Source organism: Colobus angolensis, unplaced genomic scaffold, assembly GCF_000951035.1.
Source record: "Colobus angolensis palliatus isolate OR3802 unplaced genomic scaffold, Cang.pa_1.0 Scaffold190, whole genome shotgun sequence".
NCBI lineage: Eukaryota > Metazoa > Chordata > Mammalia > Primates > Cercopithecidae > Colobus > Colobus angolensis.
The window spans coordinates 1,037,106-1,054,077 of record NW_012115044.1 but is presented as its reverse complement, the minus strand read 5'-3'; the positions used below and the strand labels follow the sequence as shown (position 1 = coordinate 1,054,077).

At 39.8% G+C, this 16,972-nt stretch overlaps 2 protein-coding genes across 4 annotated transcripts in view; one reads left to right on the top strand and one right to left on the bottom strand.

Annotated features, from left to right (window-relative positions):
* The window catches only part of QTRTD1 (queuine tRNA-ribosyltransferase domain containing 1), an 80,975-nt gene that overhangs the window by 23,466 nt on the left and 40,537 nt on the right, over positions 1 to 16,972 (bottom strand). Inside the window, exons 2-4 of one of the 3 annotated variants that reach the window (XM_011940586.1) lie at positions 2,821 to 3,041; positions 1,990 to 2,045; positions 189 to 265 (exon numbers count right to left, since the gene is read on the bottom strand). In XM_011940586.1, coding sequence (XP_011795976.1) covers positions 189 to 265; positions 1,990 to 2,045; positions 2,821 to 3,041 — 354 coding nt within the window. Of the gene's footprint in view, positions 1 to 188; positions 266 to 1,989; positions 2,046 to 2,820; positions 3,042 to 11,353; positions 11,468 to 16,972 lie in introns of those variants that run through there. The other 2 variants (XM_011940587.1, XM_011940588.1) reach the window with 2 other exon arrangements.
* KIAA1407 (KIAA1407 ortholog) overlaps positions 11,682 to 16,972 on the top strand; it is an 86,581-nt gene continuing 81,290 nt past the window's right edge. Inside the window, exons 1-2 of the mRNA XM_011940589.1 lie at positions 11,682 to 11,847; positions 14,038 to 14,076. Of these exons, the coding sequence (XP_011795979.1) occupies positions 11,758 to 11,847; positions 14,038 to 14,076 (129 nt within the window). The 5' untranslated portion in view covers positions 11,682 to 11,757. The remainder of the gene's footprint in view (positions 11,848 to 14,037; positions 14,077 to 16,972) is intronic.

The window sequence follows — 16,972 nt, the reverse complement described above, 5'->3', positions numbered from 1 at the left end:
GGCGTGAGCCACCGTGTCCAGCCTCTAACTTTTATAAACCATCCCATCCCATTCCACTATAATTACTGAAATAAGGAAAAGGTATAAGGGATCATCCCAGACAGTGGGATCTGAACATCTGAGGGATACACAGTAGGCTGACCTCCTGGGACAAAGCTGCAGCCTTGGATGCTCTTCTGAAAACACACCTTGTTTGTTACATAACCAGCTGGGCAGGGGCTGACTGGATCGTGCAGGGAGCAGTACAAAAGTGATTCTGGCATGCCTGTATAAACACAAAAAAGAACACTTGAAAGTGCTTACATCAACAATGACACTGTATTACAGCAGGTAACAGCTTCACAATGTATACTGCTGAATAAAGCAACTCTAAACACTGTCAATAGGTGGTATCTGAACTTGGAATTATAGGAGGCCTATCAATATGCATAAAAAGATTACTAATCTAAAGAAAGAAATATAAAAGTTCATGTCTAATAGGTACTGAGCTGCTACAAAGGAAAGATATATCTTAAAGCACAATATACAATGACAGTATTTAGTGACACGTTGATCTCATTTGATTTTACTCAAAAGAATTTACTATCAAATATGTTTATTCCAGGTACCATCCAAGGGGAACTAGCTACTGGAAAGATAAAATGATATGGCCACAAAGTGATCTCACTAATAATAAATCTCAATAATATCATGGGTCCCTAGGGGCAGAAGTTTAGAGAAGTTATAGGATGCTGCAAATGGATCTCATTCTTAGTAAGTTTCATTGATTCACGATGACAGTCTCTTAGGTTCTTCAGTCAAAAAGACAATCTTTTTTTAAAAATGCAAAAAAATGTTTAGTAAACCATGTACTTAAATGTCGTATGCTAGCCTATATTTTCATTAAGGAAAATAAAACAGGATTCCACTGAAAAAAGACAAAAACAAATAAAGCAAGTTTAAAACCTCTGTAGTCTTTTCACTTTATTTTCCATAATTTCAATTATTACAATTATCTCTAGAAAGCTTACATTAGCTATTTTCACTTAATTATATGCTTGTATACTTTAAAGCTGGTTATTAAAATTAGGTTCAGGTCAAGGAGAATGATATTCCATAAATTCCTCTCCTAAAATACAGGGCTTTGTGATAACCAACAGGACATGATGCAGTTGCCCTCAGAAGCAGAGGACTGAATAACCAATGGAAGCAGGATTTTCATTCAAGTGAGTCCTAGATATCGGAAAAAAGCTTTAGGAGAAAGTGGTATACAGAAGAACTGGTGTTCCAGCTGTCACTGCTAAGCTTTTCCTAATAATAAATAGACGCATACATTTCTGGAATAGAGGATATTATTAATATATCAGAATACAGCCGTATATAAACGTTTCATCTTCCCCTGCATGAGATTCAAGCATGATGAGACTACTTTACAGCTCACGCATGCCTCATGCAAGTTCTCACTGCTGAGTCAGATAATCAGTGACTGGAGCATCTGCCCCACACCTGTCTGGGTTCCCACCCCTAACCTGGGTAACTTTTACTCTTCCTTGACCCAGCTAAAATGCCCCTCATCTTCTCTCTCAAGAATCATTTCTCTGGGTTTTTATGGAGGCTTAAAGAAAAAAAAGAATCCTTTCTTTATTCTGACCACCTTGCACATATACCCCAGAGCAGGTTATATGCTCCACTCTCTGGCCCGTCATGATATCCATACATATCCCTAATCCTGTAAAGCAGTCACTACAATTTTTACTACGAAGTAAAATTTATATTTTAAAGATAGAATTCTCTATCTTTATCCCTGCTAGGCTCCAAATTCCATGAGAGCAGCAACTGTTTCCTATTCACTCTTGACTTGCCAATGCCTGGCTCTTAGATGTTCAAAAAATACTTACTAAAATTATGAATAAATAAATACATGAATGAAAGATCAAAGAGGCAACAGCACCTCCAAACTCCAAATTAACACACCACAAGGCACATATAAATAACTTGATTAATTTTTACCTATAAACTTTCCAACTCCTTCTTTATATTCTGTCAAGACTTCATGTTGTTCTGCTCTGTAAGCAAAACAGAAAAATACATAACATAATAATGCATCATTCTGTAAATACTCTATGCAACTGGAGCCCTCTTCTTCTCACCCAAATAAGTTACATCATAGTAAATGCTGTCTTGAATTACATCATTACTCAAGAGTTCTAACTAACTAGGTTAGGTTCATTAGCCAGAATGAAGGCCTTCAGTTTGCTAGTGGTTCAATGAGACGTGAAACTGGCAAAGATCAATTCCTTCAGAATACTTGAATTTTCTTCCTTCTCTTGCCCCTTTAAAATCTCTGTTGTTAACACAACACTGCAGAGTATTATGTTAATTGGTCATATAGTAGGCTTTTCGATTAAGTATAAAGTCAGTATATACATTACACAAAATGATCTAACTTCATTAGTTCTGTTTCCATAAAGTAGTATTAGCAAGTATATGTGCAAAGGCAGAAAACACTTTGAGGCTGGTGAATGATAACAGTTCCTGAACTCCAGGTGTAGCTCTCACAGAGCATTCCCTGACCTGTCACCCCTGGGAGCAGTGGCAATAGGGCAGTATGGGACTTTAGGTTTGGAGGAAAAGTGAAGCAGATATAACATACAGGTCTGGCCTGTGGCTACCACATTAGGGCCAGAAAATGTATAGTATTTGAAACCTCTCTTCTGATTTCATTATGAAAATCAACAAATCATATACATGAACAAAAAAAAAAAACTTTCTCTTTTTTGCACCTAAGGTAACTAAGCTGCTGCCAGAGTTGATACTTGAATCATCGGTTCTAACACTTACAGGGATGACAGCGTAAGCTGAGCCATGGCAGGAACCCCGTGGATATTATGCAGCGTGTGATGGGTGAGGTGTGGGGCGGAGCCAGTCTTGGTGTACAGGAGGCAGCCTGGAATATCCATGGTGTGGTCCCTTGTTTTGCCCAGGTTTTTTATTTTTCCTAGGCGACAGCCATTAACTACCTTGGTAAGACTCAGCTTCATTCTAAGGGATTCTTCTGGGTCCTGTCAAGAAAAGAGCATTAAGTATAGAAGGAGCTTCACAACATCTAAAGGCCAAGCATTTTGCAAAAAAAAAATCTTCAGAAAAATGAATGACAGCACGCTTATTACTGCTTCCAGTCTAAACATTTTCGTAGATATCAGGAATGGGTGAACGGGAAAAGACATAAAAAGAGTAAGATACCTTCCCCAAGGTGCCAGAACAATATATTGGCATCAACTAATTTTAAATTTACTCATGGAATTTTTGTCTGAGCTGATGAAAACCGAACAAATGAAAGAACAGAATTAGAAAGACTAATCATGGAAAGAATGCCATGAAGCCAAAGCTCTCTCGGCCTTGAAAATGTATACAGAGAACAGTAACACTGCTTAGGCCATACTGATTACTGATATAATCCATTTTATTCTTTCTCCAATTTGAGGGAATTCTAAGCAATATAGCAATTTTTTCCTAACAATGCTGTTAAGTGAAGAAAACAGCATCCTGGTGTTTATAAAAATATATAGAAAAATAAATGTCAAAAGACAAACAGATTATCTCCAAGGTGGGATTATTTCCCAATTTGTTCTTATATGGTATCCAGACAGAAGTGAGAAACTGTGTGGAGCATACACGCAATTCATAAGCAATGTGTCATTACTTTTATAACTGGGAAAGCCTAATATGTGTTTAAAGAAAAAAATAAAGATATACTTTCTAACTTTTATAGATATACAGGGAAAAAAATCAGAAAACATTATCAATTATTAGTTGGGTGCTCCTAAATGATTTCGTATTCAATTGAGCAAAACACTGAGTTCCACTTTTAAAGTGCACTACAGAACTTGATAAGCACACACATCACCTGCTAAATGTCACCAAATATACCAACATTTTACAAATACTTCATTACATGTTTACAGCAAGTACCAAATCTTCTGGAATTCTTAAAAACTGGGCCAGGCCCAGTTTTATTAGTTGATAAATGAGCTATCAGAGAGGCTCCAACCTTAGATCCCATTTTCTTTTCTTTTCTTTCTTTTCTTGTGGGCACGGAGTCTTTCTCTCTCTGTCACCCAGGCTGGAGTGCAGTGGCAGGATCTCAGCTCACTGCAACCTCTGCTTCCTGGGTTCAAGAGGATTCTCCTGCCTCAGCCTCCCGAGTAGTTGGTACTACAGGCATGTGCCACCATGCCCAGCTAATTTTTGTATTTGTAGTAGAGATGGAGTTTCACCACGTTGGCCAGGCTGGTCTCGAACTCCTGACCTCAGGTGATCCGCCCACCTTAGCCTCCCAAAGTGCTGGGATAACAGGAATGAGACACTGTGCCTGGCCAGATCCCATTTTCTTAAGCATTATACCATACCATACTCTGAAAGTCAACCATTGTTAAAATGTCACCAAATAAATAAGACATATCTATCATTAGTTAAATATATTCAAGAATGAAAACATTACTTTCTTTTTAGGAGACATAAATTCTTAAATTTAAATAAAATAGCCATCTCTATCATTAGAATCTTAGCCATTAGAATAACTACTTTCTTAAAAAAAAAAAAAAGAACAACTACTTTCTGTACGGTCTACGAAGATATTTCATGCTAAACACAAATTATAAAAACTAATATAAGTGTTTGACGAAACTCTGGTCAATTTTCTGTAACTAAAATACCATTATTTCAAGTTATCACAAAGATAGAAACATAAAAATAAGTGTCATTGGAACACACAGAAATGGACACTGGTAAGGAAAAAAGGTTATATTTTAATAAATAGTATAAAAGCTATTTTTTTACATACCCTGTTGTTACTCATTAAAACTGCTAAAACAAGAAGGTTCATTTCAAAAAACTGTAAAACTATAAGCTAATAAAAGCATACTCTAGAAAATATGAGGATCATAATCCTTATTTATTAAATAATACTGATTTCAAGTGATAAAAATGTATTTTATATTTTAAACCAACAGAGCTCTAATGTGAAATTTAAGACAGCATTTTGTAATCTAAGTAGCTCTGGAGAACTGAAGCAGGGGGAAGCACAAAGATGAAAAATATACTTCAAAGCTTCATGAATCAACACCCGTTGTTCTGACTGAATACTGAAATCAACCAATATGGAACACTAGATTTGTTGAAACACAAATAAGAACTAATGAAAATTTAATGGACCAGAATTTTTAAATGCTGCAGTAACTTAAGCATTTCCTACTCTCACATACGTCTGACGGAAGAAACTGTTGCCTGGAGCTATTTCAGAAAAGGGCTAGAGACAAGAACTTGCTGGCTCCTTCAAAAATTCTGTCTTACTCCAAAAATACTCTCTCATCTGAGCTGTGTAAAGTATGTAAAGAGTTTAAATGTATACACATGAAGAGTGTTTTTTAAATTAAATTCACATAAAGGCACAAAGAACCTTCACCGGGTAAAACTAATACGTTTGAAAAATGAAGTATAGGAATCTAGAATGTTACTAACTTTCATTCTCTCTCCCCATCAAACCTATGCTCTAAGTTTCTCCAGTTTATTAATAAATGACACGAACAACTGACAATCAAAGCTTCTGATAAGCATGAGATAATCTGCTTTTCCATGCTGTGTTAACTCAATTCCAGGTAAAAAAAAACAAACCCCACTGCTTTAGTAAAACTGTGCTTAATATCCCAGTATTGTATAATTGCTCTTAGAGTTCAGAAAATCATTTATAGAGTTCCAGTACTACCAGAGACCCCTACCTGGGAATTCCTTATCATCACCTCACCACCATCACCCTTTCTGCCATTTTATTGTAATGAGACTAGGCCTGCTTAGTCATAGGCTTATCTAGAACCTGGGCCTCCTGCAAAAAGGCCTGTACTTTTATTACTTTTTTTTTTTTTTTTTTTGAGATAAGGTCTCACTCTATTGCCCAGGCTGAAGTGCAGTGGTGCAATCATGACTTTCCAGGCTCAAGTAACCCTCCCACCTCAGTCTCCTAAGTAGCTGAGACTACAGGTGCCCAACTACCGCACCTAACTAATTAAAAAAAATTTTTTTTGTAGACACGGAGTCTCACTATGTTGCCCAGGCTGGTCTCAAACTCCTGGGCTCAAGTGATCCTCCTGCCTTGACCTCCCAAAGTGTTGGGATTACATGCGTGAGCCACTGCACCCAGCCAATTATAGCTTTTAAGTGAGAGTAAATTTAACGCGCTAGGAGATGTATCCTTTTTTTTTTTTTAAGAATATCCTGTAGCATACCATGGCCACTCAAAAGAACAAGATTTTTCAAAAGTGTATGTGAAATCTATGAAACATCTTTTTTGTTTTTTTCCCATAGAACACACTGTGGAAAGTCATAAAAAGAAAGCGGCTTTTGGTTGGGCACATTGGCTCACGCCTGTAATCCCAGCAGTTTGGGAGGCTGAGGTGGGCAGATCACTTGAGCCCAGGAGTTTAAGAGCAGCCTGGGCAACACAATGAAAACCTGTCTCTACAAAAAATACAAAAACTAGCCAGGAATGGTGGCACGTGTCTGTAGTCCTAGCTACTTGGGAATCTGAGGTAGGAGGATCCCTTGAGCCAGGGAGGCAGAGACTGCAGTGAGCCATGATCACGCCACTGGCACTCCAGCCTGTCTCAAAAACAAAAAAGAAGAAAAGAAAGAGAAAGAAAAAGAAAGGGAAAGAGAAAAGAAAAGAAATAAAAGAAAGCAGCTGTCAAGTTCTTTAACCTGTGCCAACAGAATTACACAGGGGCTCAAAGATCAGCCACATGCTGCTGCTCCCTCCAGTGCCTTACAGTCTTGTACTGCTTGGTGGGCTGGCTGGCCACTAGTCAGGGATTTAGGCTTCTGCCTAGTAAGCTCAGCCTCATCTTTTCTATATACCCAGCACAGAGCCATCACTCAGGGTCAGGCTCAAACCTATCAACCTCAGAGACTAAACGATAAAATCAGTATGCACAATTATTTACTCTGAGAATCGAAAAAAGTAAAGCGGACCAGTCAGCGCATGCCTGCCCTAGAGAATGCAACACATGAAGCCAAATATGCCATGCAAGCATAGAATCAGAATGGGAAGAAGAAGGTACACTTATATACATAAAGGCAACTAAAAGGAAACCCATTGGTTCTCTTAATACAGTACCCCCATTCACAGTTCTGCTTTCCAGTTTCAGTTATCCATGGACATCCGAGGACCAAACATATTAAACAGAAAATTCCAGAAAAAACCATAACTTTGAAATTGCACGCCATTCTGAGTAGCATAATGAAATCTCTCGCCATTTTGCTCTGTTCCACCCAGGACATGAATCAACCCTTTGCCCAGCATCTACATACTGTAGACGCTCCTCGCCCCTTAGTTACTTAGGAGCTGTCTCATTGATCATATCAACTGTCACTGTATTGCAGTGCTTATGTTCAAGTTGCCCTTATTTTACTTACAACTGGCCCCACAGCACAAGAGTTGTGATGCTGGCAACACGGATATGCCAAAGGGAAACCATAAAGTGATCCCTTATGAGAAAAGGTTAAAGTTCTCCAACTAGGAAAAGAAAAAAGACTGTTTGCTGAGGTGACTAAGATCTACTACTGTGGCTAATTAATAAATTAAGCTTTATTACAGGTATGTATAGATAGGAAACATCATACCGTCTGTCTATTGTCTGTCTATCTATCTATCTATGTATCTATCTAGGGTTTGGATCTATCTATCTATCTGTCTATCTATCTATCTATCTATCTATCTATCTATCTATCTATCTACCTACCTACCCACCTGGAATTTGGAACCATTTGCAGTTTCCAGCATCCACAAGGGGTCTTGGAACATATTCCCCACAGATAAAGGAAGATTACCAAACAACCAATCTCAGATTCTCCAAGGTTGGACACAAGGATTCTCTAAGAGTATAGAGGCAGCCAGACCTGGAAGCCCAGACCACTGGCTTCCAAGATTTACCTTTCTCTCAAAGACTTCTTTGTTTCATCCTTGTGTGAGGAAAGAATGAACATATTCTAGAAGTTCCCATCTTTTAACAAATGAGTCTTAAGTGTGATTAATCATCCACTCAGTCCTGAAGGCATCTTCTCTCTTCTTTCTCATCTCCCCTTCCCACTCTTTCCTCAACTGAAGAAACAACTTTCTTCATTCTTAACTGAAAGTCTGTAATTTGAGGTCCTTTGTAACTCTAAAGGACATTGGCCACCATGTTCTTAGAGGCAGGAGATGGGCTCTTCTGCGATATAATGCTTTAATCCCAAATTTAATTCTCATAACTTTAAAGATGAAATTCAAAATCCTCAGCTTAGAATACTGAACCCACTCGGCCAGCTGGAGAGAAATACCCACTTGGCTTTCTGTACAGTGAAAGATTTTGGTGCTACATACCCACTTCTATTGTCTGGGGCTTCATAAAAGTTCCACCCTAATCACAGTAACTTAATATGTAACTGAAGAGAAAAGTAAGGAAGGAAAAGCAGATGACTGGGTTTAAGAAAAAGTATTAGAATAAACTGCCATTGTCAGTGATTCTGTTTTGTGGGGATAAATGCAAGTATTTTAAAATCTGAGGAAAACATCAGATCACGTATACTTCAACTGGAAATCAATATTTAAAAAAAGATGGAATTTTGTCCAGAGCTGGAAGAACCAAGTCTTCCTTTCTTCATTCACTGTTCAGATTATGGTAAATGTTTTCTATAATTGCACTTCTTTTCTAGAGGCCAAATACAATAAATTGTTACTATGAAGTAATAAAATAGTACACACACATATACATATTCATGTACACATTTTTAAAAACATGTTTTGAGAGTGATTATTTCCTTTTTCCCAAGGAAAGTTCAAGAAACAGATCAACAGTCTCCAAAACATTAACTCATTTTTATTTGCCTTTACCATGATCCCTTCCCTTTTCCCTCATTGTGGGTCTGTTCTAATACTTCTGGTGTCACAGATGGCATTCCTGGGAAAGTCTTAAGGAAAAACATTAAGAGTGTAAAGACAAATGACAGGCTGTCGGTGGATCTCTACCTTTACAAGGACTGACGAAGATTCCCTGCACTTCTGGCAACACTATACCTGTCCTAACACTTCCAGTGCGACCCACCACCTCCACTCTTCATTTATCAGGAGAGAAGGGATTTTTAAATGTTTCCTAGCTGGATTCTCTACATACTGTCATGGAAATGTCCAAAATTTCCTAAGGCAAAAGGTGAGAGGAAAGCTGTATATATAAGTACACGTCTGCATCTCTTACCCTTCTCCCCTACACATGTACACTTTCTATAATGATCGTATATGCATAGAAAAATGTCTGAAGGACTTTTTAACAATGTGGTGCATTGAGCTGACTCAGAAACGACAGAGAAATGAAGAATGCTGGCCGGGCACAGTGGCTTACGCCTGTAATCCCAGCACTCTGGGAGTCCGAAGCTGGCGGATCACCTGAGCTCAGGAGTTCGAGACTAGTGTGGCCAACGTGGTGAAACCCTGTCTCTACTAAAAACACAAAAATCTGCCAGGTGTGGCAGCACACGCCTGTAATCCCAGCTACTCCGGAGGCTGAGACAGGAGAATCACTTGAACCCATGAGGCAGAGGTTGCAGTGAGCCAAGAACATGCCACTGCAGTCCAGCCTGGGTAACAAAGCAAGACTCGGTCTCAAAAAAAAAAAAAGAAATGAAGAATGCTATAATTCTAGAAAACAGTAACTGAAGACTTTTCCAAGGCATTCGGAAATCCTTACACCATTTGGTGGGGGAAAGAGATAATGATGACGTTAAACTTCGTTGAGTATGTGTGTTAAAAATTCAGAAGTAACTGTTAAACAATTAATGACAGAATGCATAATTTCCAAACTCACTGGAGAGAGAAGTGGGAAAACAAAGAAAAATTGATTAATCTAATAAAAGGCAAGAAAAGAAAAGAGACTAAAAAAAGAAATAGAAAACACAAAATAAGATGGTAGAATTCCAAATGTCAGTAATCACAATAAAAGTTAAATTAATTTCACATATAGAAAGACATAATAACAGCAATTAACATTTATTGGGTATTTACTATGTATCAAGCACTGTTCTTTATATATTCACTCCATTAATCCTCATATCAAATGCATAATATAGATGCTATTATTATCTGCATTTTATGGATGGTAAACTGAGGCTGAAAAAATCACCAGCTGGTAAGTGGCAGAGCAAGGACTTAAATTATTGAAGTCTAGTTTTCAACGCTATACTCTAATAGGCTGGGAGCTTATGAGAAGTTCCATGTGGTCCACAAGCACATTATAATCAGTTACCATTTTGCTATAGTGTTCTTGTTCTTTTCCCTTTCTCCCTCCCGCCTCTAATCCACCCTCCCAGTCTCTGCAATCTTTCTCCATTCTCAAACATTTAAACATACTTGCATATGGAAGGGAGTGTTTTGGTCAGGGTTTGCTTTTACAAAAATGGAAACATACTATAATATATGCACTTCTCTGCAATTTGCTTTTCTCTCAAGAATAAACATTAGATGTCTTTCCTGAAGAAGAAACATAAAGCTAACTTACCCTTTTGAAAAAAACTACTTCGTGATACCGCATAGTTTGTATGAACACAATTTATTCAACCGCCTTTCAGATAGACCAACTACAGAGCTGGTCCTAGGATCGCTGCAACAGTCCGAGGACATAGCTTCCCCAACCTCATTCTCACCAATTTCAAGTCAACTTTAGTTTACATTTCCGGGCAGAATGCTTTACATACATTTATTTTTAATCATTCCAACACTCCAGTGATTCAGGTATTATCGTCCCCATTTTGCATGAGAAAATAGGGTCTCTGAGTTATTAAACAAGTTGCCTAAGGTCACATAGCCACAAAGTAGCTGAATCCAAAACTCCTGTTCTAAATCTTTACTCTGCTTTATAAGCCCATTTATCACCCCAAATGGGCTGTCTCTGGAAACACCTCGGCTCAGCCAATAAGTCAGAATTTATCTTTGCTCCATGGGCCATCTCCATGGCCCCAGACCTCCCTAGGCACTTAGCTCAGAGATTGAAGATGGTCCCACCCTCCCATGGGCAGTTCGGAATAAAAATTTCCAACTGAGAACTCTACCCTTGAGCAGAGGCTAATCGAAAGGGGCCGTTTTATCTCAGAGGTGTCGGCGAGGCTTACACGATTTATGAGAATCTTAATTTACAAAAGCCAAGATCTACCAGGAGACCCTGAAAAGGGAAGGAGAGGAGCCATGGCGGGAGTACTATCACTGTTACTGCAACACAACCAGGAAGCGTCTGGGCGCGACGCGACTCATCCATCTCTAGCAGCTCCCACACCAGCAGGGCAAAAGGGCACTTACCTGCCAACAAACTATTCGACTCTTATAGTGTTCAGACCCCTCAAACTCTTCACAGTTCACTACCACGTGTTAGGCTTGCAGAATTCTCTGCCCCCAAATCACTGCCTCCAGTGCAGACCCAATCAGGGAGTACTGCGTCATCATTGGGCGCCAGAAAAAAAGCAAAGCCGACATTAAAGCGAGCCTTGATGACGGCAAGAGCGAGGGACCTCTGCCGTTGCTATGGTAACTGAGCCAACGCGAGCGGCCTGCGCAGAGCCTCGTGGGAGTGGTGGTTCGACGGCGTACTACCCCTGCTTTCCTTGCGGGCGGGGGAACTACAATTCCCAGCGTGACCCGGAAGCAGCCCGGGCAGAAGAGCGGTTGTGGCAGCTTTGGCCGAGGTTCGAGCTCGAACTTGGAAAATGCTAATGGCGCCTCAGGGAAGGTCCTCCTCAAAGAAAAGGATGGGGTTGAATCGCTGGAAACGCTTCACAAGGCAGCCAAGTCCCCAGGTGATCCCAATCGAGAGCTTTGGAGGGCGGGGACTTCCCCAAGGGGCGGGGCAGTTAGGAAGCCAGTCGCGGCCCCTCTGTGCTTCCTGCCTCTTTATCCTTAGCTGACACGCCCCTGCCTTAACCGCCCCAAAGCCAGCATTGCCCTGAGTGATGTGCTCTAGGATCTCTGGGGTCTGGGTACATTACGGCTTTGGTGGGCCAGCATCGTGGAAGAACTGTTTCTAACGCTTTTCTAAAACCAGAGGTGTCTGCTAATGCCCTTCGGAGTGTAAAGGAGTTTGCAAACTCCGTTCCCCCTTAAATTTTAGGAAACTTCTCTCACATTTCTTTCTTTTTCTCTCTCTCTCTTTTTTTTTTTTTTTTTTGCAAATCTTGGGGGAATTGATCTTTATTAACGGGGGAGAGCTTCACATTAAATACCCTACCTGTATTCCTGCCCCTCCACTTTTACGTAAAGTATCTAAATAAACTCAGGAGTGCACATGGATATTGAATACATTAATACTTGATTCGCACAGGAATTTCTAAATTCAATCAACATTCGAAAAATAGATTCTCTCCGTATCTGTCACCCATTTGGATGCATTAGCACCTGAAGATAACAAACTGATAACCCACATTTTAAACTTGAAAACATATGTGACATGTGCAAAGTCACAGTTGCACCGTGTGTGCTTTCCACAGACTACCTTTTTAACAGTCCCTAAAAGGATGCTTAAAATCTAAATGAGAGTACTAAAATGGAGAAGCTTCTCAGCTTTGAGCTACAGAGCAGTTTCAGCCGCTGTTTTCACCCTTAAGTTACACTTTCCCAAATAATATTCTGTAGATGTATGTGGCCTTTGTGAGGGCCCCAGGCAATTGTTCTTGCAATTTATTCTAAATTTACCAACTAAATGCATTGGATATATTCCACATGGTAAATATGTTGCCCTAGATACTAGAGGGCACAGGCTGGAGCATTAGGGAGACTTGGAAACTGAGGCTGCTGCTATTTCGATATATCAGTTGCATGATATATTGGATCCAAAATAGGTTATGGATATGGACTTGATGATGAAAGGTAAAAATTTAGAATAATTTCTTAGGACTCCAAAAGGAAGGATTTTTCCTGCTAGTGCTCATTATTACTGCCTAGAGAGAAAAAGGGGAAAACAGGGCTCTTTCAAGTTCAGTTGTGTTTTAATTGGATCAGTTCTTTCTTTGTTGCAGTGACAAAATTATTAAGCAGTACAGCTGCGTTAGTTATCAGTAAGATGGTCTGAAGGCAAAGTGTTAGGTAAGTGAAAGAGAGTATTATATTTTTCCCACATCCATGTGTCAACATGCTAGTTTAGATATCCCCTTATTTTATTATTATTAATATTATTATTATTTTAGTGAGCATATTTGAGTGAGAAGCAATTTATGAACTGGGAACACCAAACCAAAAGAGATTTAGTGTTCCAGTGACAAATCATCAGGATATCCCCTTATTTTAAAAACACACCTGAATTTTTAGTAAAGAAGATAACTCTATTCGTTAAGTGACTATTAGAGAGAATTCTGCAAGCTTCTGGGTGTTACAGAGAGTGAAGAAAGGAAATGTCCTGATGGTTTTACTTCTAATTTCAGATTAATACCTGACTGATCTGGGTGGAAATTTGTATTTTCTGCTTTGTAAAACAGTAGAAGTCAGATTGATTAACCCTCAGTTATTATTGGACCAAACAAGATCCCTGATCTAGGTAAGATGAGAAAGCCTCTTGCTACAGGCTACTTATGAAAGGAGTAAAGAGAGGAACACACCCTTCTTTAAGCTAAAGATTACTTGGATAATCTGGCTAATTAATGAGTGCCTTTTTTTTTAATGAGTAGCTTTATATTTAGCATTTCTATATCTTGACTCTTAACCCTTAGGAGGTTTAAAAAAATAGCAGTGCCACAGGGTCCTATCCCAATTAAATCACAATCTCAAGGTGGGCCTAGACAAGAAATAAAAACAATGTCCCAGGAAGGCTTCATGTTTTCTCCTCATACTGCTATTCTGTGTCTTTTATTGCTAATCTTGCTGAACTTCCTACTGAAATGCTTTGGGGAAATAATAAAGGACACTGTTCCATATGCTTTAGTCAGAAAGATAGATTTAAATGGCAAAGTTGATGAAGATATTGCTGTGTATTAATGTGTTATATATGTTATCTACAGCCTGCTTTTGGTCCTGACAATGTGGAACACTGGATAAAGGTAAGGATATTTCAAATTTAGAATAAAAAGATAATTAAGAGTCAAGCATAATCAGATGGAAAAGAAATATGAGTAGACCTCCACTTTGCACATACTCTGCTATTTTTATTCCATGTGACTATGTAAGTTGCCTTAATTTTATACTTTTTAGTATTTTTTTGATAATTCTGTTGCCTCTCACGAAACCATTTAAGTAGGAATGACAAGAAAAGAGGTGTGTAGACATCATTTCAAATGCCATGAGTATCACTTGAAGAGGATTAAAGGAGTTGGGAAAAGAAGCCTTGGGAGAGGATATAGTGGTCTTCCTCAGATGTTGGAAAGACTTCACTGTAGTTACAATAACATAGGGACTAATGGGTGAAAACTACATGTGCATCACAGATAAGAATTTTCTAATGACTAGTCCATCCAAAAGTGGACTGGGCATTCTTATGGAGATGTGTTTTCTACCACTAAAGTTATTTTAATGGACTCTAAATGGTCACTTAATGTTTGGACTCTAAATGGTCACTTAATGTTAGGCTAATGAACAATGTGTTTCAGGATTCAGTGAAGGGGGGGTTGTGTTAGATAACCTCTGACATTTCTTCCAGGCCTGAGATATGTATTTTTGAGTCCGAGTACCATTTAATTTGAAAATACCATTAAATCATTCCAGGTGTGTGCTTCTGAGTGTCAGTTTGGCAGCTTGCCATATTCAATTCATCGTATACCACATGTATCAAAATCATGTCACATTTTCCTGGGAAAAGACCCTTCTGACAGTATTTTGAAGAGTGATTACTCATCTAAATTGACATGCATCATGAGCACCAGATCCTAGATAGATGTAATAGATCCTAGGCTAAATGTAATAATTTTTAACCATTTATTTATTCAGCTGGTATTTGAGTGCCTACTAAATACTAGCCCACTGTGTTGGGCGTTGGAGCTAAATCAGAACAGGTACAGTCCCTGCCCTCCCAGAGTTTACAGTCCAGTGGAGAATAAACAACTTACCTAAAGTTCATGAGAGAATTAAAGATATAATGAAAGTATGTGGTGAGAGGCACTAATTTAAACGGGGTCCGGGCAAGCTTCCTAGATACTGCAGAAAGCCTAACTTAGAAGACGACTAAAGTGGATCTACCATCATGAATGCTAGCCTTTAGGAAGACCATTCTGCAATATCTAGTAAGATTAGCTTGCATGTGAGTGTTGAGAGTCCCAGTGCCAATATACGATAGGGTGGTAAGTACTATAGAGACAGTCAGAGCAGAGGACAGGGAGAAGGAAGCTGGAGGAGAGTGTTGACAGTTTTATATAGGGTGGTCAAAGAAGGCATTACTGGGAAGGTGACATTTGAGCAAAGGCTTCAGGAGGTGAGGGAAGGAGGCCTATGGGTATCTGTAGGAGAGCAGTTCAGCAGTTCAGGCAGAGGGGAAGCAAGTACAAAGGCCCTAAGCTGGGGACACACTGAGCATATCTGAGGAGGAATGAGCAAGGAGGTCCATGTGGCTGAAGTAGAATGAGCAAAACAAAGAGTAGCAAGCTGCTTGGAAAGCTCACAAAGGGCTGTGTGGCAGGACCTGAAAGCTCATTGAAAGGACTTTGACATTAATTCTGATTGAGATCAGGAGCCATTGAAGGCTTTTGAGTGGAGTTGTGATATACATGATGTGGCTTTCATTTTAAAGGAGTCATTCAGTGCTGTGGTGAGAGGCTATTCCAGAAAACCTGTCAGGAAATTGTTGTGCCTTGGACCAAGATGGTAGCAATGGACGTGATGGGAAGGGGGGTCAGATTCTATATATATTTTAAAGATAGTCAACAGATTTCCTGATCAATTATAGGTGGGGTGAGAAAGAGAGAGATAGATTGGATTAAGGACTCTAAAGTTTGCACCCTGAGGAATGTAGTTGTCACTACCTGAGTTGGAAGAAACACAGCACTCATGGGAGAACACAGGTTTCTGGGAGGGGGAAGTTAGCGGTTAAGTTATAAAATAAGTTTTTTTTTGTTTTTTTTTTTTTGAGACGGAGTCTCGCTCTGTTGCCTGGGCTGGAGTGCAGTGGCCGGATCTCAGCTACTGCAAGCTCCGCCTCCCAGGTTTACGCCATTCTCCTGCCTCAGCCTCCCGAGTAGCTGGGACTACAGGCACCAGCCACCTCGCCCGGCTAGCTTTTTGAATTTTTTAGTAGAGACGGGGTTTCACTGTGTTAGCCAGGATGGTCTCGAACTCTTGACCTCGTGATCCGCCCATCTCGGCCTCCCAAAGTGCTGGGATTACAGGCTTGAGCCACCGCGCCCAGCCATAAAATAAGTTTTAACATTTTTTTTTTCTTTTGAGACGAGAGTCTTGCTCTGTCACTCGAGCTGGAGTACAGTGGCACAATCTCGGCTCACTGCAACCTCTGCCTGCCGGGTTCAAGTGATTCTCATGCCTCAGCTGCCCAGGTAGCTGAGATTACAGGTGTGTGCCACCACACCCGGCTAATTTTTGTAGTTTTAGTAGAGACAGGGTTTCACTGTGTTGGCCAAGCTGGTCTTGACCTCAAGTGATCCACCCGCCTCGGCCTCACAAAGTGCTGGGATTACAACATGAGCCACCATGCCCAGCTTTAAAATTTATTTAATTAAATTTATTTATTTTGAGACACAGTCTCACTTTGTCACCCAGGCAGGAGTGCAGTGGCATGAACACAGCTCATTGCAGTCCCAATGCTCTGGGCTCAAGCGATTCCTCCCACCTCAGCCTCTGAAGTAGCTAGGATTATAGGTGTGCACAACCACGCCTGGCTAATTTTTTATTTTTTAACTAGAGGTGGGGTCTCACTATGTTCCCCAAGCTGGTCTCAAACTCCTAGGCTTAGGCAGTCCTCCCATTTTGGCCTCCCAAAGTGCTATGATTATA